The sequence below is a fragment of the Drosophila busckii genome, chromosome 2R, assembly GCF_011750605.1.
Source record: "Drosophila busckii strain San Diego stock center, stock number 13000-0081.31 chromosome 2R, ASM1175060v1, whole genome shotgun sequence".
In the NCBI taxonomy this organism is placed as follows: domain Eukaryota; kingdom Metazoa; phylum Arthropoda; class Insecta; order Diptera; family Drosophilidae; genus Drosophila; species Drosophila busckii.
In genome coordinates, this window is record NC_046605.1 from 23,883,394 (window position 1) to 23,911,127 (window position 27,734).

Sequence of the window (27,734 nt, forward strand, 5' to 3'; positions counted from 1 at the left end):
TAGGTGCTATTCAGTAAGAATTAATTAATAAACATAAAATATAACCTATTAGATGGAAACTTTATTTGCTAACGGCCTTTTGAGATTATATTGCTAAGTTTTTTGTTCCCTACCAATCATTGTTATCCCTTAATCCAAAAACTTTGCTGTTTTCAGTGTAAAACTGGGCATACCATTTTCTAAACTTCTTAATGGAAGCATCTTCCGGCACTAGAATAGGAGATTTGCGATACAGCTTTTGGTTCCACATATTCATATCACGCTCAAACTAAAAAACAGTAATCAGCTTTGAATAAAAACATAAGTATACATATTTAATAGTTACCATAACGCTTTCGCCGTATATTAAGATTTTTAATATTGGGGACATCTTTCGGGTAGCATAAAATCTATGAACCACCTTCTGTACCAAGGGTTCAATTGGAGTTACTGTTTGAAAAATTTGACATTCCCCAAATATAGACGACTTAAGAGTCAGATGTACGAATGCAGGACCAATCTGTGTAAGTAAATATGCTTAACTCCTGTCTAATTGAAGCACACTGGATTTACCTGCTTGCCTACAACATCAATTTCAAAAAGGTTTATTTTCTGATAAAATTTTAATGAGTGCTTTAATCTTATTTCGGCAATATGCTTTTCCCTTGTATAATCCCAGCTGTAATACAAGTAAATGCATGTATGTATTTTATCAATGGTAGCATTGAAATATATATTACACGTACCTCGCATGCCAGCTATGTTGTCCAAGCCATCGAAAAATGCTATTCTTTGGATTATATCCTCCTGCGATAATACTTTCGTTGTGTATTGCCTTAAAATGTGCAAGATCTGCTCCATTTTCAGGTATTTCTTGTATATGACAGTTTACTAAAAATTCATTGCGCCCTTGATAAACGAACCCATTGTTTTCAACTTCCGGAGATATGGGTAAAGTCCATGGTAACTCGGAACTTTCAGCGTTGTACCAGAGGAATACAAAACCATTTTGTTCAGTAGATATCCATTTTCTTATTCTTGTAGCGGGAGGAACTGTGTTTTAAACAATGTAAGAAGCCGACGTTAGAAGATAATAAAACTCATCATTCACTTACTATTTTTGCTATAGGGAATATTAGTACACAATCCATCTGTGCCTTGAAAACTCCACTGGTGAAATGGGCATATTATAGTATCTCCATTAATACGACCACCAATACCCAAGTTCGCTCCTAAATGTGGGCAGTATGCGTCAAGAATAAAGGCTGTACCCTCTTCAGAGCGGAAAACAACAAATTGCTCTCCCAAGCAGGAAACAAATGTTGATTCACCTGGCTTAATAGACGACGATTCGAGAATTCCGTACCAACCATTTGGATATGGAGGTGGCAGCTCCTTTGCTCCAACTTTACGTGCTTTGCGTAGTCGATTGATTGTAGCGCACTTATATTTTCCACGGTACCCATTATCACCTTTTTGACAGAGCCAGTCATCAACATGCTTTTGAAAAATGTTTAGATTAATTTAAAATTGTATTGAATTGCTTTTTATTAGAAATTTATGAAATAATTATTTCGCAAGTTTCCTTTAAATAATTCAACCCATTTATTTAAATTTACCTTATTCCAATTTAAAGGCACAAAAAAAAGCCAGTATAAGCAGACAGAAATTATACCAATTACAATTAGTATTATTAAATAGTTAGATTGAACTAAACGTAAGATTGTATCGAAGAGCCAACGAATATTTATCACGGATTTTATCAAAAATTCCATTATGTTTACAAGTTTGGAACAGAAAGACAATATGATATATGTACGTGCTATTATGACCTCGAATTCAATTGCTACAAAGTTTTGTTTACACACAATAGCTGCTTTTGTTTTTATATGAAAGAAAACCAAAATATGTTAAGCTTCATTTGACTGTCAGTTTGGAATGCTCATTTGCAAGTATCATTAGAGATACACGTACTCCGATTGCCCATTGTATGCAAATTCACACACGAGAACAAAACATATGATCTCTTTATATGACTGGCTATCTTATATGCATATACATACATATGTGTATATATGTATGCATGTCTGTCTTACAAAAGTATGTGTTCACTTGAAGATGGACACTGGATACTGAGATACGAATAAATATGCATGTAACATATGTATGTATATATACATACATACATACATACATAAGTATGTATGTACATAAGAGTAAGTGTCACATGAATATGAGAATAATATTCTTCTCAAATTACATACATACATACATATGTATGTATGTTTGTTTTTTAGTTTCAACCAGGGACCGTAGTCATTATGAATTTAAAAATAAATTTAAAAATCTCGAAATAAATTAATTATATAATAAAACAAGTAGACAAATGGGCGCAACCAACTTTTAGATACACATTGACTAGGGCATCGCAGCAAAACACACGCATGCACTCACAAACACATACACACAAAACAGCTAACGCGTCACAGCTCGATTTCGCTGTAGCGTCAGCAAGCACACCCCGCTGTCTATATTGAAAATTAGAATGTGAATAACTCCTTAGTTATTAAACAGAACTTTCTAAAATTTTCGGCATCTGTAAAAACCATAACCAAGCGTTTTTGTGATTTTTTTCAGAGTTTTAAAAATTTTTTATTACTTAATATCGTTTTTTTTTTTTGGATTTACCATGGTGGGGGGAGGGAATAAAAAAATAAAATAAAAGCGTTCGGGTTTGGATTTAGGAGCACCTATATAACAAATTTGGTTGCTCTAGCTCTTATAGTTGCTGAGAAACAGTTGCTCAAACATTCAGTTTGTCTTGATGATCAAGAATATATATGCTTTGTGGGGTCTGCGCGCCTCCTTATGTATGAGCGACTGTTTCTCAGCAACTAAAAAAACGAGAGCAACCAAATTTTGTATGTAGGTGCTTCCATATCCAAACCCAAACGATTTTATTTTTTGGATTATGTATACCGACCATATTAAGCAATTAAAAAATATTAAAAATCTGAAATAAATCACAAATACGCGTTGTCATGTTTTTGACCCATGCTAAAAATTTCAAATTTCGACAAGTAACTTAGGAATTATTTACTTTTCAATTTTCAATATAGACAGCGGGGGAGTTTGCTGACGCGCCATACAAGCGTTCGCTGCCGACTCAGTCGCTGGCGTCGCGAATCGTGGCAGACTCCATAAAACATGCATATTCTTGATCAGCAAGACAAACTAAGTCGATATAGTCATGTCTATCTATCCGACCGAATGAATGAGTAACCGAATATCAGCTCCTATGCCTGAGCCAAATAGCTTATATTTTATATTTTTTATTTCCTCCACTCTTCCAGAAAATTGAAAATAATGATTTACGCCTTCAATATTTAACGGAACAATCTAAAATAAATAACAAAAACGCTTTTCATGCTCTCGAGCGATGTCGAAAATCGGAATCCGAAAATTCGAGCGATCACATTTAAATTTTTAATATAGACAGCGGGTGTGCTGGCTGTCTTTTTAGAGGAAGCAGGATACAGAGTAAGTCATAGAAAACTAATGACGACAGCAAAGTTCCTCGTTAATTAAAGCACTCGTTCAATCTTTGTTGGTAATCTAATACTTCACATTAACCGTTGTTCAACTGAATACAAATAATTTATCGCTAGAGTTGAATTGCAAATAACAGTCTAAATTCATTGATATGTGCATATATTAGTGTGTGGAACATGTATCATTCTTGTACATAAGGTATGCACCATATATGTACATTAGGGCGGGTCGATAAAAAAGGGAACCGTCCATCAAGTTCATAATCTGCAAAGAATTTTAAAACCTCTTATCAGGAAACCAGTGGTCTAAGATCAACTTTTAGCCGCCGCCAAGATGGTTTCTTGTGCGAGTGTATCTTGAATATTTTGGGGAGAGTAATTTACCCCTTGTAGTCATAAAGATCTACACGCTAATTAAAGTTATTTATCACTGTAAAAATATTGTTTGGCTTGTTTTTAAAGTTATTTTCAATTTATGCAAAATGTTGCTGTGAATTTTATTGAAATCATTAACTTTCTCGAATTCTTTCCGGAATCCCTTTTTGGTGGACAGCGTGCAAATACCACACGAAGACACGCCCACATACATCGGTATGACACTGGACAGGAGGCTCACCTGGAAGCCCCACATCGACAAGAAGCGTAGACAAGCCGAGGAGCGCCTCAAAGCCTATTACTGGCTAATAGGAAGAAGATCTAAGCTCAACTTCTCTTCAAAGCTGTTGGTGTACAAGGCAATCATAAGGCCGATCTGGACATACGGAATCCAATTCTGGGGAACTGCCAGCAAATCAAGCATCCGCACCATCCAGACGTTTGAAAACAAAGCACTCCGTATTGCCACCAACGCTCACATCTTCCACGATAACGCCACTATTCACGAAGTGCTTAAATTCCCCTGGGTGAAGGAAGAAATAAAGAAGGCCAGCAAACGCTATACCCATCGACTCCACAAACCAATCTCCCTGCTGGATAACAGTGAACACCCCAGAAGGCTCCACAAAGTACATCCACTGGATCTCCCCTGGGACGAACCGACCTAGATGCACCCCTATAGCCAACCCACCACAGATGAAATAAAGACCTGTCAATGTATAGCTACACAATTTAATGGTTGTCCACGCAGGACAGTTTTAAATAAATTTCACAGTAAAAAAAAAAAAAAATGTACCTACATACATACATATGTATGTTGTATAATTTTTGTCTCTCAGTTGATTCGTATAATAACGTAAATGAGCCTATTTGAGATTTTGATTCCTTGTTGCTGAAACAAATTCTAAAGTTTATAGAAAATTTGTTGAACTCAACCGATACAAACTGAATAACTTTTATAATGTTTACCATATAAATATTGTAAATTTATTCTAATTTTTGCTGATTTCCATCAATATATTAGTTGTACGTTAGATTATTAGAAAACAAAGATACATTTTTTAAATATTACTTCTGTGCAACTTTTCAAATTATTGAGGCCAGGCTAAACTTTACATGTCCATTTGTATTCACATTTGCACATGTACATACATACATATATAAATTTAAATATGTGAACATTCATACATACTTATGTATATGTGAAGGGTATATAGAATAAAGGGAGTCTTCGGGCTTTCCTTTTCTTCTTTCGACAAAAATGTTAAAAAAAAAAGTTTAGGAAAACTAACAAAAATATCAATTGTCAAAAATCAAAAGAAAAACAAAAATTAAAATGATTTTAGCAGAGTTTTGGAAAACAATACAAGAAAGATGTCGTCACCACTATTAATACTCAAGAAATCGATTTTTTTGTATTTGTATTTAGACATTATATCGTTTAAATATTACAATTTTAGTACATATAAAAAATATACAAAAAATATGCAAAAAAAAGAGAATCAAATAATATATTGTTTAATGTTTTCTGTACAAAATTTTGAAAATACACAAAAAATATTCTCTATTGCTCTTTCCATATGGCACACAGATAGATCAGGCACGTAGCTAGGGGGGGTGCCCAAAGGCCCCCCCCCCCCCCCCCCCCCCCCCCCCCCCCCCCCGAAAAATTTCAGAAATTCAACTTTAGCTCTGTTGATAAAAAAATAATTTTGAACTTATACTATTTTCAGCAATTAATAAACAAGTTAAATATGAGGTTTAAATAATATAAACTTCTCATTGTGTTGTGTAATATTTTTTGTAAATTAAAAAAATAAAGCAAGATCAGAGTCAAAAATGCTGGCCCCTTCCCCCCCCCCCCCCGAAAGAACCCTGGCTACGAGTCTTGAGATATATATATTATTATACAACATAACTGATACACACATACATACATGCATACACAGACCTATTAAGTGCTTGCCTGCCCTTTGGTTTAAAGCCATTAAGCAGAAAGTTCCAAATCAATGCATATTGAATTGTTATTGTTAATGCATTGTTATTGTTCAAAACTGCATTGCGGAAGTTCAAGCAGTTGAAGCTGATGTTACAACTTTATATAAAGTAAAAGTAAAATTAAATCAATACTCAATCTAATTCGTTTAAAGTCAAATGGGTCAACAAAACAAACTGGAAAGAGTAAAGAAAATGCGTTTCAGAACTTTCTAAAATGCATATATGTAAATGCTTTCGAGCTATAAAAACTGTGTTGCCGAAGCATATCTAACTATTGAAAAAAATATACATATATAAAAAAAAATTTGCCATTAAGGTCTATGTTTGTATGTACTGTACATCAGTACTACATGGTAAGCTTGGTACAGAATACAAAGTAGCTTCTACGTAGAAAAATAGTCTTCTTTTTTCATTCATTGTAAGAGTATATGTACATATGTATGCTCGTTGTTTTTTGCAGCACCCTGTATGTGTGACCATCGCTATACATGTGTACGAATGTTTGTACCTTACAATTTTAATTCGCAAACCGTGCATACAATTCAATGCAATACATATGTATATGTAAATGCGTACATACATATATGTTGGCATTTGTATGTGTAACTAACCGGCTAACTTCCTATATTGACCTGATCACTGTCCCTGCGGTTTTAGCTTGGGATACTTTCTCAGCCGGTGCATCAATTTAAATTGGCTGATTGGCCACTCAAGAATATCCAATAACTAATCAACATTGTCGACCCTTCACACAGTTATAATTATCATTAAATAATGAGCCATAGACGCGATGGGTTTTGTTCAATTCCTGGGTTGTTATGAATAAACTCTGTAAGTGAAATCAAAGACTAATCTTGTGGAAATTTAATAGTTTCTTCTTCTAATTAGCATACAAGATTCAATTTACCTAAAAACTGTAAAGCTTAGTGAGTCAGTCCGCCTATACAAAAATTGTATCTTGTTGTTCCATTGGATGTGTCCAGTACCAGTACGGTATCCCTAATAAAACAGATTAGAAGTATAGTATTGAAATGGAATAGTCGACGTCGAGGCCTCGGCCATGTGAACTGGTGATATAAGTACTAGCTGTGTTTGAAATAGTCAACGAACCGCAGGGTATATACTATATGCATATATGTATATGTATATATGTATTTACATATGTATGTAAGAACATTGAGTAAGCAAATATGCACATATTTACAAAAACCACATACATATACATATGTACTTATGTATGTATGTATGTATGAATGTACTTGCGCACATTCTGACTTGGGGCATTAAATAAAACGTAAGAGAAGAAAGTGCTTTAAAGTGTAATAAATGTCAGATCAAGCGATGCATGTCATCTGTGATCTCTGATAAGACTATAAAATTGGAAAATCGTCGTCATTTCATTTAGTTAAGAATAAAGCGGCCAAAAACTTGTGCGTATCGTTTGCTATTGTTTACAAGAAACTTTTTACAACATTTTTAGTTAAAACAAAATGATGACAAAAATGATGTTCGTTGTGCTAAGCTCATTTATTGGAATAACTGTCGTGATATTTGTGTCTTATTTGATAATAATCGTTCAAAGCAAGCGTAAGGCAACGATTAATATTGGGAGCTCTAACACCCAGAAAATCAAAAGTAAATTTGTGCAAGCACCTGGCCCGCATCCTTGGCCACTTATTGGAAATTTGGATATAATCGGTCGGTTTAAAAATCCATTTAATGCATTTGGGAGATTAACGCATTACTATGGCGATATATATTCATTAATGCTTGGTCACACACGTTGCTTAATTGTCAACAATTTAGTATTAATTCGAGAAGTACTTAATAAAAATGGAAAATTTTTTGGAGGACGGCCGGATTTTATACGTTACAATAAATTATTTGGAGGTGATCGGAATAACTGTAAGTAGTTGATAGTCTCTAGACTACTCTAGTTCAATCATCACTGCATATTAAAGGATATTACAAAAAATTATGTTTTTTTCTTCACATTTCAAAATTAAATCCGTGGTGTACGAATTACTTTTAATTGTAGATAATGTAGTTTAAATGATTCAAAAATCGCATATCACATATAAATAATAAGTATGTATATTATTATTTATTTTTTGCTTATGAATGCATTTTTCCTACTTATTTTTCTACAGCTCTTGCACTTTGTGATTGGTCACTATTACAACAGAAACGTCGGAATCTTGCTCGACGACATTGCTCCCCACGTGTTACATCATCGTATTTCTCAAAAATGTCTCAAATTGGAAGCAATGAAATTGATGTTTTAATGGACAAACTGAAAGATGACGTCGCACCAGGAAAACCCTTTGACATTAAGTCGACTATATTAAAGGCATGTGCGAATATGTTTAGCCAATACATGTGTTCTACGCGGTTTGACTATGACGATTTAGAGTTTCAGCAAGTTGTGCAGTTTTTCGATGAAATATTTTGGGAAATTAACCAGGGATATCCACTAGATTTTCTACCTTGGCTGTCGCCATTCTACAAGAATCATACAAAAAAGATATGCCACTGGTCAACAACAATCCGAGCTTTCATATTGAAAAGAGTTATCAACAAGAGAGAATTGAATATTGACATTGATGAACCAGATAATGACTTCACTGATGCTTTATTAAAAAGTCTAATCGAAGATAAAAATGTTTCTCGCAATACAATCATTTTTATGCTGGAGGACTTTATTGGTGGCCACTCAGCAGTTGGTAATTTGGTAATGCTTGCACTCTCTTATATAGCCAAAGATCCTATGATCGGTTTGAGAATTCAACACGAAGTAGATTTTACATCAAATAATGGAAAACGTCGAATTACACTGCACGATATGGAAGAGATGCCTTACACTATGGCAACCATATACGAAGTACTCCGGTACTCATCATCTCCCATTGTTCCCCATGTGGCCACAGAGGATACGAAGATATCTGGATATGGAGTTACTAGCGGCACCATTATTTTCATAAATAACTATGAACTCAACATGAGCCAGAAATATTGGAATAACCCAGACAAGTTTTACCCTGAGAGATTTTTAGAATATAAATGTAGTGATGGTGCAAAGGTATCTAAGCATCATGAGAAGCGAAGAAGCTCCGATGGTTCTGATTCTGGAATTGAGTTTGAACATGACTCCCGATCAGTTCACCCACAACATTCCCATTTAGAAAATCTTTACATCACCAGGCACGATCATCAAAAATGTAAAAAATTATCTTACGAACCGTTAAAATTGCAAGTAAAGAAAAACATTCCTCATTTTTTACCATTTAGTATTGGAAAACGCACATGTATTGGACAAAATTTGGTGCGTGGTTTTGGTTTTGTCTTGCTGGCAAATATAATACAAAGCTATAATGTAAATAGCTCAGATCTTTCAACAATTCATATTAAACCAGCCAGTGTTGCGTTACCCGCAATTTGCTTTCCTTTAGTATTAACACCTAGAGTATAATACATGAATTCATATTCATGTTTGAATCAGTGGTTAGCTTAAGAATAATTATAATTAATCACATAGAATTTAGGTAAATGGACTTCATAAACAATTTCAATCAAATTATTTTCATGAACAAAATGTAAATATTCTAAGAATTTTTTCATTGATTAAATGCGTAAAATTAAAGTCGTGATCAGCTTCGGCATACCCTACCCCTTAAAATGTGCACGCGCTGTGCACGAAATTCAATCCAAGTTCTTTCATAATCTTTATTGTAAGGTGCTAGTCTAATCTACAAATCAGATTTGCAATATAAAAAAGCATACATATTTATAATTCAAATGTACTAACCATTAACATATTTCATATCCATTTTTTTTGCTTTTAAAGACTGATCTTTTTAAAATATAAATTGATTGTTACTAAGTGAAAATTTGTTAATAAATACAGTCAGTCCTTAAAACTTATTGTTTAAGTGATATGGTTAAATGCATAAAAAGAAGTATTTTAAGGCTTACTACCGAAACTAATTATATTTCCTATAGGATTCCTTGGATTCCGGAATTAACGAAGTCAATCGTATATGTTAGCCAAGTGTTTAAATGCGTCAAGCACGGTGAACCGCTTCTGAAATTAAAAGAGTGCTGCCGATTTCTTTATTTCAAAACGCATTCATGCCTACCTAAATCAAATTTTATTTATGAAATATAAAAATATTGTTTTTGACGACGTACACAGCACACAGATTGGGGGCGAGACACGGGACTTCAATAATTTTAAAATGTAAAACAGATATCTATAACATAGGTTCTTTCAAAATTTAGCGCAAGTGAGGAAATAAATACAAAATAAAATAAAGGCGATTTGGCTCGAATATATTAGCACCTAGCTCTTATGAGATGGATGAGATTCTGTTGCTCATACATCCAGACAGATGCCAAAGATGCCAACTTTAATTAGTTATGCGTCTTTGCTTGGTCATAACAAATTGTCTGCATTTTATACATACATATATTATTATTTTATTTATTTTCTTCCCTCCTCATACACCATCGAAAAATAAAGAAAGTATAAGTCTTGAACACAAGCAACTATTTGATACACTCTAACTAGGGTATCGCAGCAAAGACACGGACGCACTTAGAAATACATACACACATAAAAACCTCGGAACCATTGCCGAAAATTGCAGAACAAACGGATAAAATTGCGGAAGTAACATTTTCATATATTCTAGTCGGCATACATCAGAGAACGGCAATTGTGGCACTTTTTAAGCACAATGGTGGCACACACAAAAATCAAGTGTGAGACCATACGCGCACAATGACAACTCGGGAAAAAAAAAATACGCACACGGACACAACAAAAAATTGCTTGTGCGACGCACAAGCAGCGCACAAAACACCCAGAGAAATCCGAGAAAAGGTCCGTTGTGTTTTACCCACAACGAAGCAAGCGCAAAGGAAATGTCCGCGAGGTCGATCGGCTAGCATATAAGCATAAGCGAAAAACAATATCGCTTGCTATCTCGCTCTGTCTGCATTGGCAGCGACGCCAACTCGACAGCAGGTAGCGAAACAGAAACACGCATAAATATTTTGACCCTTTTCTTGTGTTTTGCTTCGGGAAAGAATTGCCTGCGCACAAAATGCTGCTGAAATCATTTTTTCTACGCACAAGTAATTGCATTGTGGTCTGATCCACAATTTCGCTTGTGTGTGGCAGTACTACCATGGTGTACGCGTTGTGTTTTTCGTGGTGCGTGCACTCTTGCCGTTCTCTGGCATACATGTTTTGACCAAATTACGTTCGCACCGTTTTCCTATGTATTTTTTTATTTCTTCAATTCAAATTTTTAAATTATGTATGTTGGCTAGGTCTATCTGTAAGCTTACAAAAATATATGTATAAAGTCAAGTCTGTTTATACATTAATCCATAGAAAATTCATAATGTAGATTAAGGCACAAGTATTTGGCAAAAGATTTCTTAATATATTTATATTTAAATAGTAAAAAAATTCTGTTCATCATTAAATATGTTCTGCATAAGTGGATTGACGATTGCCGGTTGTCAAAACATAGCTAAACGAATATATTCAATGCAGTCACTACTTTATTTACTTATGGATAAATTTGAATTGAAATAGCAATAAAACCTTCTAGATTAAGCAACCTGATGGATAAAGCTTTTTAATGATTACTTACAATTAGTGATATAAAAAGACGTACACTGTATTACACATCATTTTCACAGAAATTTTATGCTTTAAATAAATGTATGTATATTTTTAATAATAAATATTCGGATACAAATATGTGGATACACAATAAAGTTATGTATGAATGTCATCAAGTAGATATATAGTACTAAAGTGTATTTATTCGAATTTTTAACCCTTAGACAGCGTCAGCTGGACTTTGGAATTCAGATAGAGCATGTATTGGGTTCTGAACTTTTTTTTGAGACCCTTTGCGAACCTTAGCACGCACTTCTTCTGGCTTTTCTGGGCGTACTAACGGTTTTTTCTCGGGTGCCTTCATTTTCCATACAACTATAGGAGACTGGGGAAAAGAAGATGAGGGTAATATTATGTAATATAATTCATAAGTAAATGAACAACAATAAAATTAAAACAAAACTTACAGTAACAGTGCCTTGTCTTGTATATTTTGTAGACGCTACATAGGAGTACTTTACTGTCAGTACTACAGCATTCATTAAATTTTTAGCCGCCTGTATTAAGGAGGTGGCGCTGTCCAACTAAAAATATTATTAGTTTGTTAAAAATTTAGTCTGATTATCAATGAATTGTTCGTACCCCAGAAACTATAAGCTCTCCACTTATGTTCTGAACGTCAGCTTTAACTTTAGAAGTGATTTGGATTTGGTGACAGTACAATGCAATTCGTTGCAAGTATGCCAATAAATCCTTTTTAGTGCTGCTTTCGGGGCACTGTTCCGCTATTTCTCTGGTAAGTTTATCCAGCTTTGTTCCGGCTTCCGATATTTTCTTAGCTGCATTGATAACATCCATAGTAGTCTTCAATGGGCCTCGTCCTCTGTAAATTTGAAAATTAATTAAAAGATTTAAAAATTACTATATACCAAAATACTAAAGAGACCTTCTTTGAAATTACTTTAAAAATGTCCTACACAAGTCATTGTTATAATTTTATGACGTCTCTTTTTATACACTTTGACATTTTTGTAAAAAATGGAAAAGGGTATTATGAAGTTGTGCAAATTACATACAGGGAGAAGGAGGCGGGCAGACCCCACAAAGTATATATATTCTTGATCAGCACGACAAACTGAGTCTATATAGCAATGTCCGTCTGAATGTTTGAGCAACTGTTTCCCAGTAACTATAAGAGCTAGAGCAACCAAATTTTGTATATAGGAATAAAAAAAATATTTAAATCTGAAATAAATCACAAAAACGCTTGGTGATGGTTTTGACCGATGCCGAAAATTTTAGAAAGTTTGGAATAATAACTTAGGAGTTATTCACATTCTAATTTTCAATATAGACAGCGGGGTGCGCGTTGCTGATGCGTGATACAAACGTCGCTGCTGACGCTACAGCGAAAAAGAGCTTGTGACGCGTTAGCTGTTTTGTGTGTATGTGTTTGTGAGTGCATGGCAGTGTTTTCTGCGACATTCTAGTCAAAGTGTATATAAAAGTTGGTTGATCTTATAAGATCTATAGACGATTATAACGTTATACAACCAGAAAACTTTTAGTTTAGTTAATGATCAATCATGTACGCATGAAAGTTCATAAACATGCACTTAATAGCTAACTCGTCACATCACGTTTTACATACTGCTACGTCATCGCCACCAGAGAGCGGCAATAGTGCACTCACCCTAAAAAACACTGTGCGTAGAAGCCAGTACTACTGACACATATTAGCAAAACAGTGGCTGATGGGCACAAGAAATATTGTATGTGTCGCGATCATAGTGCACAAGAAAAAAGTTCAAAAAAGTGTTTCAAGTGTTTCTACCTGCCTTCGCGGCGGCGAAATGGAAAATGGACAAAGGCTGAACACAAAGTAGTGACTGTGAATGAGCTTGGTAATAAATAAATATTCAATTTCATATAACATCACGTTCACATGAAGTCACGTTCACATTAAATCACATGCATAAATGTCAGCACTCTTGCAAGAAAGCGAAATTATTTCTCGCAAAGGGCTAGTCCAGTCGAACGTATTTTCCTTTGCCTTGTCTTCTGCGCACTTGAAAAACTTTAAAAGTATTTTCATGTGTTTCAAGTGCAAGTGGGTACATTGGGACATCAAATTTTTTTGTGTCCGAGTCAGTTCTTGCACTTCTTTTTCTACAGTGCAACTCTTATGTCTAAAAAGTGCCACATTTGCCGTTCTCTGATCGCCACTCGAAGCTTGCATGGAAAAATTAAATGTGAATATGTTCAAAGTTATTTGTCCGAAATTCATCTGAAGTTTTCGGCCGAGAACATGCTTTTGAGCTTGTGTTTGCTAAATTTAAAACAAGTTTTGTAAAATTCATAATCGTGTTTAGGAGGCTCACATCTTTAGGATGTCTCCCAGAAAAAGCTTTGAATTTGTTGAATTGTGTAATCAATTCCCAAATGTTAATAAACCCATGAACCCACTTCAGAAATTACCTTGTAAAGTCCGTCATTTCCATCATTATCATACACATATGCTTAGCCAAGAAAATAATGTCGTTGCCTGTATCGTCCCATTTTGCGACTTCGGAATCAAAAGTAAGCTTCTCGCGACGAAATAGTTCCACCTGCTGTGCAATTTTTTGTTTGTCTTCCTCCGTCATTTTACGCATAGCTTCCTAAATTTGATAAACACCTTATTTGTATTAGCAAATTAAGTTTCGCTTTAAAACATTGCCCTAATTACCCTAGCAGTGCAAATACCACTAATATCTGGATATTCGTCAACCGTCTGGTCACCAGTATGGGCGCTTGCTGTGTAAAATGAAAAAAAAAAAAAAAAAGAAAATTAGTATTCTCTAAACAATTTGTTTGGGTGAATTAAGATTACATCGACTGCGTGTTTCCAATGTAAGATCTTCTACTGGCTCAAATTCTGTGTCAGTATCTAAATCATCAGAGCTCTACAAAGAAAACAAAAGGTATAGAACTCTTCTTAGCCATGACACGAATCTCCAATTAGCTTACTCGATTCATTAATACAGCACGACGTATTTCGCGAACACCATCATAAACCAAACGAGATGCATCGATAAAGTCATTCTCATCTACATCTTTGTTTGTATTTGTGGAGAGAGCTTCCACGGCAGCGGTTACGCGTTGCTCAAATTTGATCATGACTGAAATTATTAAAGCAGCGTTTGCTTAAATATAAGAAATAAATATTTAGGAAGAGAGTTAACCTTGTTCTCGAAGTACTTTTACTGCTTCCAAAACTCGTTTAGTATAAATACATGGTTCATAGTTATCCATTTCAGCTTCAACAACGTTGCATACGCGCGACGAACGCCCTTGAATAGATCCAGCGGTAGCACGTAAGTCTTTGGCATCACCCACTTGCAAAGCCATCACACATTTGTTAACATCCTCAAGAATATGATTTTCCGAAACGGCTAGAAAATCATCAATTGTTGTTATGTCATCCACGGCCTCTGTTAAAATGCGAACTTGGACTTCCCATGCTTGGCGATAAGCTGACATGTTCTCTTGAGCAACCTTTGAGTTCGGTCGCACTGTGAGTATAGATGCTGCATTTATTACTTGGGGGCATAAACTTTCAATTTGAGCTGCTGCATATCGAACCATCTTCACGCCATCCTCATTGTTGGACATGCTGCAGACAAGATTTGCTACTTCGACCAACTTTTCGGCATGTTTAGTAAATACATCGGCTTTTTCTCTAACCTTCTTCTCATTGCCAGATTTGGCTGCCTCAATCAAATCAATCAGTGGAGTTGATGTTTCCAAAAATGAATCTGAGACGTGGTCAACAACAGCTTTTCTTAGTTGACGACGTAGGTCACGGGTCTTGCGACACATTTGGTCAATTGCCCGATCTAGTCCTGGACTGTGGTCTTTCTGACCCATCTAATGTGTAAAACGATTAACATATGAACTTATTAGTTACAGTTACACTTACGTTAGACATATATTCGGACAACAAGTCCTGTAATGCTTGACGAACTGCATTACATTCGGCAACAATTCTCTCACGTCGCTCGTCCCTCGTGCAGTCTGCATCTGCCATTAGAGCGGCAGCGCTGATAATACTCTCCAGACGTTCTTCAAGCAGTTGACGGGACCGTTTTTCGCTGTACGATGTTGGATCCATCACTATGCCCTCCTAAGTTTTTATATTTAAAATTTTTTTTTAAGGTTTCACAATTTTAAAGTATTTAGTTCTGGAACATACATCAAAATCGTCTAGAGCTGCAGCAAGCTCTCCTGCTCCGCTGTAAACGTCGGTTGGCTGCGACGATTTTCCCTGAGCTACATCACTAATTGTGTTCACGGCATCGCACACTTGCTTCAAGATGAAGTCCCTGTTGACTTTAGCCAAGTCTAACTCTGGATGACGAACATAAACCTTAGAAGCTGTAAGCAGCATTGTTGAGTGCTTCTTCAGCATAGCTCGAGCGGCGGCTAAATCATCACGGAGTTGCGGATCCTTTAGCTCCTGTTGACGCTTAGCAGCTTGTTTAATCAGCTCCCCAGCGTTACGTCCAAATTGCTGTAACAAATGTTGCAAGTCTTAAAAACATATAAATATGGATTTAGTCGCTACCCGCATGTTATCCATAAGCTCGTCCTGGCTAGATGCATTCTTCAATTTATTTAAATCATCTTCAACGATATGCAGCGATTTAAGCAGTAAGTGAACGTCGACCATGTCAGCCAGTATAAGTAAGCGCGTTACGGCTGAAAGCAAATTTCTTGCTGCGCGCACCATGTTTCCACGTTTTAAAGAGCTGCAAGGATCCTCAGAAAACTCTCTAGCTGCTATACTCATGGCATCACCCGTTTTCCGCACTTCGTCAACAGCAGCCAGCATTTCTTGGGTTATATCGGGATTTTCATATGCAATAAGTTCACCTTTTTGAATAAAATTTTCAGTAGCCTTTTCAACAGCTGCAACAAGGGCACTTGCACGCTTTGATTTCCCTAGATCATTTTTGAATTATTTTAAGTAAAACAGATACAGCAATTAGTAAGTTTTCCATCAAAATTAATTAGCCAAACATTTTAGCTGCATATATTTGTAATTATGCTATACGCTTCTTGTAGTAAGTATATACCAGTACTTAGTACTATCAGGTATGTACAAACGTAATAAATACATATACACATGTATTTATCTTACGCTCCCCTGTGGTTTAGCAGAGAAGCCCAAGCATAGTTATAATCACGACGAGAGCTGAACCTCGACTATTGCATTTCACAGTAAATCTCTTATTAAGCTTTCCTATAGCGTGTCATCGAGCTGGACGTGTCAGCCGCCTCTCCATCTAAGTGAGTCCCCTGCTGTTTTTGCTTGGACTACTTGCCCAAAAATATAAGCACAGAGTAACCAATTGCCTTTATGTTTATTTTATTCGGGTTTCTTAAAATAGTGAGTTGAGTCCCATTTTATAAGCCGTTGTGGCTAAGTTACTTGCTTCCTGGGTTGGTGATGAATAATCATGCGTAAGAGTGTAGTTCTACAATAAGGATTCTAATAAGGATAACATATTCCCATTCATTCGGAACCTATTGTTATCAGGGTCGCTTATAAAAAAACAAAAATATTTTTTTGCTTGGTCCCTGCACACGTCCACTAAAATAGGTATAGCTATAGCAATACCGTAATGTAGGGGCGACGGAGACATTCACCACAGAAAAGTTAGTTGAGGACCAGTCCTGTTAAAAAAAAAGTCTACAACACCGCATGGATAAGATACACATTTCATTTATTAATTTTCATTCATATAAAACAACTCACATTAGCTTCACGTTCTTATTTCAAATTTCTAATGTTCAAAGATTTCTGTATGTACATATAATATTGCATACATTGCATTATGAATACACATACATACATACGTGTACATACAGATGCATACATACATACATTTATGCATAAGTTTTTATATACATATATTTTAAGTTAAATTATACATATTTAGAAACAATAATTAGTGAAAGCTTCTATTAGGGCACCATTACACATTTAAATATTGTTTATTTATTGAAAATTTGTTTTTCCACTGTAGACTCTACAGATATATTCACATACATAGTATATGTATATGTATGAGTGGATTGATTGCCACAAACCATTGTACTCACCTTTTTTTTTCTTGCTTGGCCCTTTGGTATTCACAAGAGTTGTAACCTGCAAAACTAGAGGCTCCAATGTTTTTTCCACTGACATTGTTCGGATTTCTAAATTCTTTGGATCCCATTTTAAGGCAATTTGACCAAAATCCGTTAGCGTACCCATTTCAGCTCGTAAAATTACTGCTTTTAACCAAGTACTATTCTGTTATTTTCGGTAGAGACGAGCGACGCCTATAATTATAGTGATGGTATTTTTAAAATTATCGGAACTAGCATATTGATGTCCCCTGACATATCAATACTAATCGCGACATAAAAGACATAATATGCTCAAGACATAATATGCTCAAAATTAAATTTATAGTTTCCATTTAAAATTATTTCGAGAAAAAAAGCTATTTATTGTTAAAATTTGCAAACAGAAAAATTCCTATAAAACAAAGCTTCATGTCTTCTGCCCTTCTGTATTTCCATTAAATGATCTGTCCAACTTTATAGACGTTTGAATATTTTCTTTTACTTTACTGTCACCTGCAATGGAACACAAAAACAAATTAATAGCAATTAATAATAATTTAGGAAATATTCGAAATGTAAATATAATATACAAAATTTAGAAATACATACATGTTTTTGAATTGCTGTTGTCTATTCTATGTTCCTCGTAATCCAAATATTTTTCATAGATGCTGCTTTCATCCAATGTACACTCCTCATCAATATTTTCAGTACTTTCAATATCCATCAATTCAGTTTGCAATACCTCTCGGCGCTTCTCTATTATACCATGTAGCTCGAATTTGCTTTTTGAAAGAAGCTTTTCCATTTGGGGATTGTAAATACGAGGTTGAAAAAATATGTGGGGTTTCGTTTTTGTTCTTATCTGTCGTTTTTGAAAAATCATTGACGACTCCCAGATTTTGAAATCTTTCAGACGAGCCATTTTTTTTTCTAAACATTTGATCTCGAGCTGCTTACGCTTTCTATGTAAAAATAATGACTCTCGTTCTTTTTTGAACATTTCTCTTTCTTGCATCTCTTGCTTCTCCAATTTTTTTTCGATCTGAGCTTTTTTGTCCTCTTTTTTTTTTAGTCTTGATTCCTCCTGGCAAAATTTTTGCAATGTCCCTAAAAGTGAACCAAACATGCGACGATTTCTTGCTCTCGATTCAGAGTCGACGCCTTGAGCTTCAACAATTTCTTCCCTCGAGGGCAGCTCACGAATAACGCGAGAGTTTACGCGGGGAGTATTTGAAGACCAACTTTCATCCTTGTCTGATTTTATAATTCGATTTAATAAACTACTTGAATCGTGGGTACGCCGCTTAGGTTTTAAGGACTGGCGTTGTACGCTTCTTTCTAGATTTTGCTCATTTTTTTTACCGTCTCCATCAGGACCATTTTTCTCTATTCTAAAATTAAACATAACATATAAAATAATACGTCTTAAGAAAGGGAATTATTTAAAACACACACCTAGAGTCTTTGGGTCCTCGACCAACAAATCTGCGAATATTCTCATTGAGGGAACTTAGAGATTGTTTTGCTGAGTTAAGTTTCTTTTCTATATCGCCAAGAGACGAATAATCAATACTGTTTGCCATTCTTAGCTACTTTTTTATATTTAATATCTATTTTTTATATTTTGTAACTACTACTTTTTATTTATGTTGATGGAATAAAAACGATATGTTATTCGATATATCGATATATGAAAAGGTATTTTAGAAATTAAAAAGGCACGTCAAGGTACCAAAGGCAATTAAATATTATCTGGTATATTTGTGGAATATTTAACAAAATGTATATATTTAAATTTTTATGTATACATACATCACATAAACATATGATTTAAATAAAAGTGAACGAATATTTTTCTTAATAATCTTAAAGCATTCAAATCTATATTGGAATGACACTAATATCTTTAAAGTAGATTACATCTATCGACAATTTTTCGATTTGTTTTGGCATTTTAAAAAATCTTTTTCGATTAAATGCCAAGTATATTTTTGTTAAAGCAATGTCAAATTTAAATTTTTTGTCAACGCTAGTTCTAAGCGAATTAAAAGACATTGGTATTAAGCATAAGGAGAAGCGAACAAAATTGGTTCCGGTAAGTGCTTTTTCCAGATAAATTGTTATAAGCTATTATTTTGTTGTAACTATTAGAATGCATCCGGGCAGCGACTATTTCGACAGAGGCTGCAAGAATTAAAATTGACTGATGCGTTTCTTGCAAATGGGTCTGTGGTCCAAGTGCCACAGTTTGTCACAGAAGCATGCAGTTATATTCTGGAGAACAGTGAGACAGAAGGAATATTTCGTAAGGCTGGCTCTGCCGTAAAACAAAGGGAAATTCGAGTAGGCCTTTCATGTAATAAAAAACAAAATGCATTTTTTATAAAATACGATATTACAGACTTGCTTGGAAGCCGGCTTGCCACTTGGAAAATCTCACAGAGTTATTGATATTGCTAACATTTTAAGTTTTTTCTTTCGAGAATTGCCCGAACCACTTATTCCAAAGTTTCTCCACGACACTCTTGTCAGATGCCTTCAAATAGAGGAGCGTGATCGCATACGGGCTATTCAGCTCACATGTCTCTTGTCGCAACCACTTACATTGCATACTCTAGCTTATTTTATGCAATTCCTTAACACGGTCTCTACACATGTAGCTGTCAATAAAATGAGTGCTGAGAACTTGGCTATAGTAATTTCACCAAGTGTAATGCCATACCGTGATATAAACAGTATTCGTTTTAAAAATCACATTAAATTGGTGGAACTACTTATTCAAAATGCAAATTTAATTGGCACCATTCCTATGCACATTGAAAATCAACTTCAAATTACAGTGCTAAGAGCGGATGCTTCACAGACGCCTAAGAGAAAAGTTAATGATAATAGCGGTGGAACAAGCAATAGGAAGAAGCGCCGAAGTCGTAAGTTTATTATTATGTCTTTTAAGTGAATTAACTATAAAAGTTATTTAGAAATTTTCAATGGCTTCAAAACGATTGTGGGATCAACCCTTGGAAGCTCTGATCAGTTGGACTGTTCCCTTAAAACAGTTTGTGCAAACACTGCGAATAGAGCAGCAAATAGGAAGGCACAAAGGAATTTACCTATACAAACTGAAGTTGCACTTCTGAAGAAACGAAAATTCGCTGAGCCCCTAAATGCATTCAGAGCTAAAAAAATGTATGCAAGGTATATGTTTGTATTTTAGTGCTAGCTATTTTTCATCTGGATTTATATTTATAGAGATATCAAGGTGCCCACAAAAAGTACAACTGGTAAACAGGTAACCAACAATGCCGGGACTGAAACTAACAATGCAAACACTATCATGGAACGAAGGTGGAGCCTGTCTAGTTCAGGATGGACTAAGTATAAGAAGAAAGACAAACTGGTAAACAAACTTTGTACATCGATTTCTGATATTTTGGATAAGGACGTCAGTCCTAATGATAAGGAATTCATATCAAATGCGATCGTAGCAAAAGCCATTGAAGCAGTTGACCCAAAAAAGGATTGTACTATGGAAAAAACATGTGATGGTAAAACGGGATTGGTAGTGCCTATTAGAACAGAATGGCATGAAAACTCATTAAAAAATTGTGAGCCCTTGGACAGTATTATAGAAAATAAAACTCGTAGGAATACTCTTCATGAATTTGAAGAGACAAATTTCACACCAGCAGACGAGTTGACGGAAAGGCTATACAATAAACTCAAAATTTGCAAAAACACCGATGTACATCCAAAAAGATCACCTAGCTTAAGGATCAAGGCACCACAAAAGACACAACATATAGTGAGAAATAAAACTTGGCACATTAGCGCAGCAACTGAGCAACATGAAGATTTAATGGTTTCCAAAAATGTGAATCTTCTTAATTTAAAAACGAGTGGACAGATATCGTTGCTACAGAAAGATATTGATTGTGAGCAATGGTTGCCAGCTGAATCATTTTTCAAAAATTTATCGTGTGACAAAACACCTATATCAAAAAAATGTGATAAATTGAGCTCAAGAATTCAAATCCCTGAAATGTCAAAATCTGTTTTTCATACCGTATCTACAGTAAATTTAATAAGCAACAGCAAAGAAAATTTTCAGACACCAATGCGTCGTACGAAATTCCAGCCCAGATGCTTTTCTACTAAGGTTTCGGCCATATTGGATGAAGACAAAGGTCGTGATTCTATCGCTCGTCTACGCACTGAAAACGCCGGTATGGTTTTAGCAAAAGCAAAGCTATTTAATCAACTTAACTGCTGCGCAGACAGTAACATAGGGTTAAAGTAAGTTTTGCTATTAATACTGTAAGATATTCCGCTTACACTGATACAATACATTTAAAATACGTTAATACAATTAAAAAAAATATTATTGTTAACGAACGAATAGAATAGAATGCTTGCAGCTTAATAATAAATTTTAACAACATTAATGGTTTGTCAAAAAAAAAATAATATTTTAAATTATTTTTTATATTTTCGCTACATTTTAATAAACACAAATATTTATATCATATATATATATATAATAAATGGTATACTAACTATTATAACCCCATTTAGCACTTAAACGTAAACATAATATGCATATATGTCTTTATTAATAATATTACACAAATAAACATTTACTCTATACATGCGTATATATATATATTATATATATATTATATTAATATATATGTATAGTATCATACAATATATAGATCTCACAGCATCCAAATATTCAAAATAAACTTCAATTATGAAATTTGTTGATTTATATATATCTAATGATCACACAGTTTAAATATATGGGATAAAAAAGAACAAATAAATCCGAGCACTTTAGTAAGGCAACTGAACAACATACAAAATATATAGCATTCTAAAAAGAGAATAGGTGAACTACCACAGATGGTATATAAATTTCTAGATTCTAAGCAAGTGTCAACTGAAATATTTTTAAAAACGTCAATACAAAAAATAGGTAGAATAAGTTAATGTATGTTAACACATAATAAAATACAAGGATGGCAATTCAATTATTTTTATTTTATCCATTTGTTAAGCTTTACTTTAGTTCGTCAACAAACATCCCCTGCAACTCATCTATGCATTCATTATCTTCTTGGTTAATCTTCGCCTCACGCTCAATTGGTTTCTCAACCCCAATCAAAACAGGAAATGTTTGCTGTATAATAATATTATCCTTTCTCTTAAGTTCATTTTTTGTATGTTTCGAGCAAGTGTATACAGGTATTTTGGTGTCGATTACTGTATTTTTGGTTGCAACAAACTCATCTTCAACAGTGATCTGGTCGTTTTGTAAAGATATATTCTTAGTTATTATTCGTATGCCATTATTTTGATTATCCCCGGAGTTTTGTGTGTACTTTTGTTCATCATCTTTGCTTAAAATACTTGATGTAAACATATTTTGACATTTCCGCATCTCCTCGGAATGAATGGGATTCGGTAGCATAGCATTTAGATGAGGATGTTCAGTAAGTGTATTTTGCAGTTTCGTTTTAAATGCGAAATTTTCCTTATGTGGATGTATCACTAATTCACTTGTGCTTAACATAATTTTACAGGATGTACGTATGATAGAACATGAATCTTTTGTACAAGCTGCGTCAAGCAAATACAGAATCAGTTCCGTACACGGGGGATGACAAAGATTTCTTAACTTTGTTAGTGTAAATAATGCTCTATACATTTCGAGACGGCATTCCGATTTATTGTACATATTATCCAGACTTATGCGTTTTTCGTAATTAGAGGCACAGACTTCAAAGATCGTCAAATAGGTCTCCTGAAAACAAAAACTATTTGTGTTATGCGGTTAAGCATTATGTAATGCTTACCTTAAGAACATGGGGCTTCAATAAATAGCTCGAAGAAATTAGAATTGCTTGTAGGCAACGTAAAGCTTCAGTACAAACGATAACTTTGTCTAAATATAGTTCTGTTTCTTTTTTTTGGGATGTCTCTACTTTCGCATTATTGTTTTGTTTACGTTTATTTCCGGCGGTATCTTTTTGCTTTGAAACACTCTAAAATATTAAAGAATAATTATTATAACTTAATATTGATTTCTGAATATATTAATTTTTTAAATATTTACCACAGTATGACCATCTTTTCGTTTGATTTTGACATCTTCCATTATTTCTTTTACAAGACATTCTACAATCTGCTCGCAGCCACTTCCCTCTCTGATAACAGATATCCAAAGCAAGAAGACTTTATAGACCTTAGATCGCAAATTTCTACGAGAAAAAAATTAATTTGTAGTTCACGAAGAGCAATTAAAAAACCTTTGTTCAGTTTAATCTTACAACAAATGAATGTGAGTTGCGCCCAATGAAGACTTCCTTGTTCTTTTAAGTGTCTCCACCAAAATATTGGTAATCATTCGGAAGTTCATCCGTAAATGAGTTTGGCAGCTAAATTAATCAAATTATACCAAACTAAACATTGAGCTGCTAAAAATTACTTACATGTCAATCAACATTTCTAAAAGCTCGAGTAACTTAACATGAATTTGAGGTAGGAATATCCCCAAACATAAATCGTCCAAATTTGTATTATTCGCAGCATCAACGTAACTTAATTCTAAGCCACGCTGTATAAACTCCAAGATAGGCATGGGACGAATCAGTTTAGTTGAGGGATATGGTTGACTAAAATAATAGTTTTCACTGTATCATTTAAAAATGTAAAAATGTTATTGCTCAGCTTACCATAGAGCAATTTTAAAATATTCAATGAGATTGCAAAGCCTGCGGAATGCCTGCGCAGACCTAACAATGGGATCTCCAACCAATGTTATCGTAAAAAATTCAAATTTCTTATTACCCTGTGGTAAAACAAGCTCATTATAAAGGCTTGGAAATGAATCGTGTAAAAGACTATGGACGCTATCCAGTAATCCCATTTGGTAATCCAGCCATTCTGTCTTTTCATTGAATCCTCTAAGGTGATCAGAAAATCCACGTACTTGTTGTAGCAATAGCCAACATTCTCCACATTGATATATAACATCTGAATCACTGTGATCTATTAACGTTAATAAATACTCCACAATTATAGGTTTGCCCGATTTACTGGGACCAGGATACTGTTTTATACATTGTTTCAAAGCATTTAGCGCTGCTGACGTGCAGGACACTGTAGTTTGCTTCTTCAAAAGCCTAAGGGTCCCATAAAATTTTAAAAGACACGTGGATGCAAACCACTTTGACACATCGGGTATATTTTTTATTTTAATTAGAAGCCGCGCTACAAAGTAAATAATATGAAAAACAACAAATAAAATGTTTACGATATTAACGTACCCAACGACTCGAAAATAAGTTCACCGTATGAAGCAATTTCTGTTAGATTACAGCACTTGATGGTTGTTGTTAACCATAACGTGACTTTTTGGACAAAAGCATTTTCAGGACATTTTCTAAGAAATTTAATCAAAAATCTTAACCCAAAGTGTCTAGTTTTGTTACGTGAAAGCAACAAAGTGATTGTGTGAACTTGTGAAATGGAGTTTTCCTAAAATATGTTTACATTTAATAGAATAGAATAGTTAGAATTCTATGTTACATACTGTGGCTCGAAAGTTCAAATCAAGAGCATTTAGGTAAGCATTCTGCACGTCAATATTTGCGTTTGCAATAGATACGAGAACACTTCCAATTCCGGACATTTTAAAAAAACATGTGCGAGATTTGATAGAGATGTGTATTGTAATAAATTTTCATCGATAGTAGTTATATTGTATAAAATATCTTCTGTATACGGAAAATAAATTTTTTTCTTTACTTAATTTACTTTGTCTTTATTTGTTTCTTAATATTTCAAACAATATGTGCATTCAGAATTTTAAGATAAACTTTTTATTTTATTTTATCGATACGAATACAGTATTTTGATTAGCATATACTACGAAAATAAAAACTGGGTTACCATCATATATGAATTTTTAGGCCATTATATTGTCGTCCCGTGATACTTGTCAGCTGACTTACACATATTCAGTAAAGAAAATTAAAATAGACGTAGTTTGAAGAAAGGATTTTAAAATGGCTTTACATTCGGCTATTAAGGGAAAATTAATATCTGTTATTGGAGACGAGGTAATAAATAACTAATTTTAGTCAAAAGGCAGAATGAGAATATTTCTGAAAGTAAAAACAAGTCTATATCGCACTTTGACACCGTTGTGAATACATGCATGCATATGTATGTGTATATGGACTTCCCTTAATATGTGTAAAAACATGTACATACATATGTATATTTTAATTTTTAATGTATTCAAAGGATACTTGTGTTGGGTTTTTGCTTGGAGGCGTCGGTGAAATAAACAAAAATCGCCATCCCAATTTTATGGTAGTGGACAAAAGTAAGTTGATTTTATTAACGTGCATTTTCATACATACACAATACATATACTCCATGCACTTTATGAGCATATTGGGTGTAAGCATATGTATATAAATTTATTGTTTTTTTATCAACTCTAGATACTGCGGTAAGCGAAATAGAAGATTGTTTCAAACGTTTCTTAAAACGTGATGATATCGACATAATCTTAATAAATCAAACATACGCTGAACTTATTCGTCATGTAATTGACGCGCACACTTCGCCGGTACCGGCTGTTCTTGAAATTCCCTCTAAGGACCATCCATATGATGCTAGCAAGGATTCGATTTTAAGACGCGCTCGTGTAAGTTACTGTATATACAAAAACATGTATATGTACATATTTATATATAACAGTTACTAACATAAATATTATTTTAGGGTATGTTTAATCCTGAAGATTTGGTTCGTTAATACATATACATGTACATACACGTATGTATGTGTACAACTTGGTTGCTCTAAGGGAGTCCAACATTTCCATAATTAAATATTAACATCTTTTAAAATACGAGTATGTTATGCCAAAAAGAAAAAAACTTTATTTTTTTGTTTTTAAGTGTTTGATGCGTTCAAATTAAATCAGAGAAAGTTATTAAAGTTCTTCATTAAAATAATTGTCGGGTGGTTTGACAAAGAGAGCTAGAAAAGAATCGATGGCCTCATTGATTGTTTCTCGCCTTTTTTCCGACCCTTATTTTTTTCATAGAAGCGGAGGCAAGTTGCTAAAGTTTGCGTGGATATTTATTTAAAATATAAGTCGCAATTTACATCCCGATTATGTGAATAGTGATACCCTTCTGAGACTTCTGATATGGAAGAGTTCCTTGAAAGGGATACGTTGTGCGCGAGCTAATACCAAAACTAGATCCAAGGTACAAGTTACCTAGTAAGATGCACCTGAGATATGTGGTCCTTCCAGTCAAGTACGCCGAATTAAAACAAAAGTTAAAAACGGAATTTAGTTTGAAACACCTAGCTATAACAGCCGATTGTTGGACTTCGCGCAAATGAAGGATACTTAACCGTTACTTGCCCTTTCATTAACAATGACTATGAGCTTAAATCTTTAGTTTTGCCATCTCATAAATTTTTAAAGGCAAAAAATCACACTGCGGTGTCGCTTAGCAGTTTTTGCATAGTTGGAACATCTATCAAAAAGTTGGCACAATCGTGACGGAGAATTATGCGTCCATGAAAAATTGAACATCTGCTTTATGTTGCGCGCACAGTCAATTTACTACCTTCTTATTTTACATTAGTTAAGAGCAACTCCATTGTTGCTACTGAGTAGCTGAAAAAGGCGCAGAGTTAACGGAGTTCCGGAGTCACACAAAAACAACGGTGGCCTTTTACTATCGAAATGAGAACAGTTACATGTCGATACAAGATGTAAATTTTTGTCTTTTTCTAATGCTGACTAAGCTGAAAATTGTCTTGAAATAGACATAAACTCGCAAATGAGATCCCACGCTTCGTCATAGCACTAAGCATGTTGTATGCTTAGTGGTCATAGGTTCCAACACTACCTGCAACACCACTATGTGAGAAGAAATAAAATGTTTACATTTCTGCAGAATAAAATGTCCCAACTTGTGTTGACATAAGTTGACAGTATTATT

General features: G+C 34.4%; 6 protein-coding genes across 10 annotated transcripts; 2 read left to right on the forward strand and 4 right to left on the reverse strand.

The window, feature by feature from the left end:
* Positions 1 to 41: 41 nt before the first annotated feature.
* LOC108602354 (cholesterol 7-desaturase) lies at positions 42 to 1,790 on the reverse strand. The gene is made up of 6 exons (XM_017990453.2): positions 1,599 to 1,790; positions 1,095 to 1,479; positions 726 to 1,032; positions 553 to 658; positions 326 to 499; positions 42 to 268 (listed from the first exon to the last, which is right to left on the reverse strand). The coding sequence occupies exons 1-6, from the start codon at positions 1,752 to 1,754 to the stop codon at positions 110 to 112; spliced, it is 1,287 nt and encodes a 428-aa protein (XP_017845942.1). The 5' UTR covers positions 1,755 to 1,790; the 3' UTR covers positions 42 to 109.
* Positions 1,791 to 7,224: 5,434 nt separating this feature from the next.
* Positions 7,225 to 9,743, forward strand: LOC117134680 (cytochrome P450 307a1-like). The gene is made up of 2 exons (XM_033293138.1): positions 7,225 to 7,808; positions 8,054 to 9,743. Exons 1-2 carry the CDS (start codon positions 7,394 to 7,396, stop codon positions 9,370 to 9,372), a joined length of 1,734 nt encoding a protein of 577 aa, XP_033149029.1. The 5' UTR covers positions 7,225 to 7,393; the 3' UTR covers positions 9,373 to 9,743.
* A 1,900-nt stretch (positions 9,744 to 11,643) lies between these two features.
* On the reverse strand, positions 11,644 to 17,902 carry LOC108603397 (catenin alpha). Its single transcript, XM_017992180.2, has 12 exons — positions 17,686 to 17,902; positions 16,145 to 16,521; positions 15,773 to 16,090; positions 15,500 to 15,703; positions 14,763 to 15,447; positions 14,548 to 14,699; positions 14,411 to 14,483; positions 14,267 to 14,334; positions 14,017 to 14,198; positions 12,181 to 12,421; positions 12,006 to 12,122; positions 11,644 to 11,923 (listed from the first exon to the last, which is right to left on the reverse strand). The coding sequence occupies exons 1-12, from the start codon at positions 17,837 to 17,839 to the stop codon at positions 11,759 to 11,761; spliced, it is 2,736 nt and encodes a 911-aa protein (XP_017847669.1). The 5' UTR covers positions 17,840 to 17,902; the 3' UTR covers positions 11,644 to 11,758.
* Positions 17,903 to 18,063: 161 nt separating this feature from the next.
* On the reverse strand, positions 18,064 to 19,318 carry LOC108603401 (pinin). The gene is made up of 3 exons (XM_017992187.1): positions 19,153 to 19,318; positions 18,304 to 19,088; positions 18,064 to 18,207 (listed from the first exon to the last, which is right to left on the reverse strand). The coding sequence occupies exons 1-3, from the start codon at positions 19,278 to 19,280 to the stop codon at positions 18,122 to 18,124; spliced, it is 999 nt and encodes a 332-aa protein (XP_017847676.1). The 5' UTR covers positions 19,281 to 19,318; the 3' UTR covers positions 18,064 to 18,121.
* A 344-nt stretch (positions 19,319 to 19,662) lies between these two features.
* LOC108603399 (V-type proton ATPase subunit F 1) lies at positions 19,663 to 26,651 on the forward strand. 4 transcript variants are annotated; one of them, XM_017992183.1, is made up of 6 exons: positions 19,663 to 19,792; positions 19,849 to 20,040; positions 20,099 to 20,624; positions 20,676 to 20,892; positions 20,947 to 21,990; positions 26,211 to 26,299. In XM_017992183.1, exons 1-6 carry the CDS (start codon positions 19,700 to 19,702, stop codon positions 26,260 to 26,262), a joined length of 2,124 nt encoding a protein of 707 aa, XP_017847672.1. In that variant the 5' UTR covers positions 19,663 to 19,699; the 3' UTR covers positions 26,263 to 26,299. The 4 variants fall into 4 exon arrangements, with proteins under 4 accessions (XP_017847672.1, XP_017847673.1, XP_017847674.1 ...); XM_017992184.1 differs by having other exon boundaries at positions 20,676 to 20,883; XM_017992185.1 differs by lacking the exon at positions 26,211 to 26,299 and adding an exon at positions 26,008 to 26,089.
* LOC108603398 (proline-, glutamic acid- and leucine-rich protein 1) lies at positions 22,723 to 25,395 on the reverse strand. 2 transcript variants are annotated; one of them, XM_017992181.1, is made up of 8 exons: positions 25,292 to 25,395; positions 25,026 to 25,236; positions 24,432 to 24,969; positions 24,189 to 24,371; positions 24,027 to 24,134; positions 23,813 to 23,957; positions 23,553 to 23,741; positions 22,723 to 23,500 (listed from the first exon to the last, which is right to left on the reverse strand). In XM_017992181.1, exons 1-8 carry the CDS (start codon positions 25,388 to 25,390, stop codon positions 22,757 to 22,759), a joined length of 2,217 nt encoding a protein of 738 aa, XP_017847670.1. In that variant the 5' UTR covers positions 25,391 to 25,395; the 3' UTR covers positions 22,723 to 22,756. The 2 variants fall into 2 exon arrangements, with proteins under 2 accessions (XP_017847670.1, XP_017847671.1); XM_017992182.2 differs by having other exon boundaries at positions 23,394 to 23,513.
* Positions 26,652 to 27,734: the final 1,083 nt, after the last annotated feature.

Bases quoted from the DNA above. Each gene is read 5' to 3' on its own strand.
- LOC108602354 (XM_017990453.2), bottom strand. From the start codon at position 1,754: ATGGAATTTTTGATAAAATCCGTGATAAATATTCGTTGGCTCTTCGAT. The intron at 500-552 runs GTAAATCCAGTG...TTACTTACACAG, and splicing joins TTGATGTTGTAGGCAAGCAG to ATTGGTCCTGCATTCGTACA. The intron at 269-325 runs GTAACTATTAAA...ACTGTTTTTTAG, and splicing joins TATACGGCGAAAGCGTTATG to TTTGAGCGTGATATGAATAT.
- LOC117134680 (XM_033293138.1), top strand. From the start codon at position 7,394: ATGATGACAAAAATGATGTTCGTTGTGCTAAGCTCATTTATTGGAATA. The intron at 7,809-8,053 runs GTAAGTAGTTGA...ATTTTTCTACAG, and splicing joins TGGAGGTGATCGGAATAACT to CTCTTGCACTTTGTGATTGG.
- LOC108603397 (XM_017992180.2), bottom strand. From the start codon at position 17,839: ATGGGTACGCTAACGGATTTTGGTCAAATTGCCTTAAAATGGGATCCA. The intron at 15,704-15,772 runs GTATGTTCCAGA...ATAAAAACTTAG, and splicing joins CAGCTCTAGACGATTTTGAT to GAGGGCATAGTGATGGATCC. The intron at 15,448-15,499 runs GTAAGTGTAACT...TTTACACATTAG, and splicing joins TGTCCGAATATATGTCTAAC to ATGGGTCAGAAAGACCACAG.
- LOC108603401 (XM_017992187.1), bottom strand. From the start codon at position 19,280: ATGGCAAACAGTATTGATTATTCGTCTCTTGGCGATATAGAAAAGAAA. The intron at 19,089-19,152 runs GTGTGTGTTTTA...GTTTAATTTTAG, and splicing joins CGAGGACCCAAAGACTCTAG to AATAGAGAAAAATGGTCCTG. The intron at 18,208-18,303 runs GTATGTATTTCT...GTTCCATTGCAG, and splicing joins CAACAGCAATTCAAAAACAT to GTGACAGTAAAGTAAAAGAA.
- LOC108603399 (XM_017992183.1), top strand. From the start codon at position 19,700: ATGTCAAATTTAAATTTTTTGTCAACGCTAGTTCTAAGCGAATTAAAA. The intron at 20,041-20,098 runs GTAGGCCTTTCA...ACGATATTACAG, and splicing joins TAAAACAAAGGGAAATTCGA to ACTTGCTTGGAAGCCGGCTT. The intron at 20,893-20,946 runs GTATATGTTTGT...TTATATTTATAG, and splicing joins GCTAAAAAAATGTATGCAAG to AGATATCAAGGTGCCCACAA.
- LOC108603398 (XM_017992181.1), bottom strand. From the start codon at position 25,390: ATGTCCGGAATTGGAAGTGTTCTCGTATCTATTGCAAACGCAAATATT. The intron at 23,958-24,026 runs GTAAGATTAAAC...TTTTTCTCGTAG, and splicing joins GCAACTCACATTCATTTGTT to AAATTTGCGATCTAAGGTCT. The intron at 23,742-23,812 runs GTAAATATTTAA...TTAATATTTTAG, and splicing joins GAAAAGATGGTCATACTGTG to AGTGTTTCAAAGCAAAAAGA.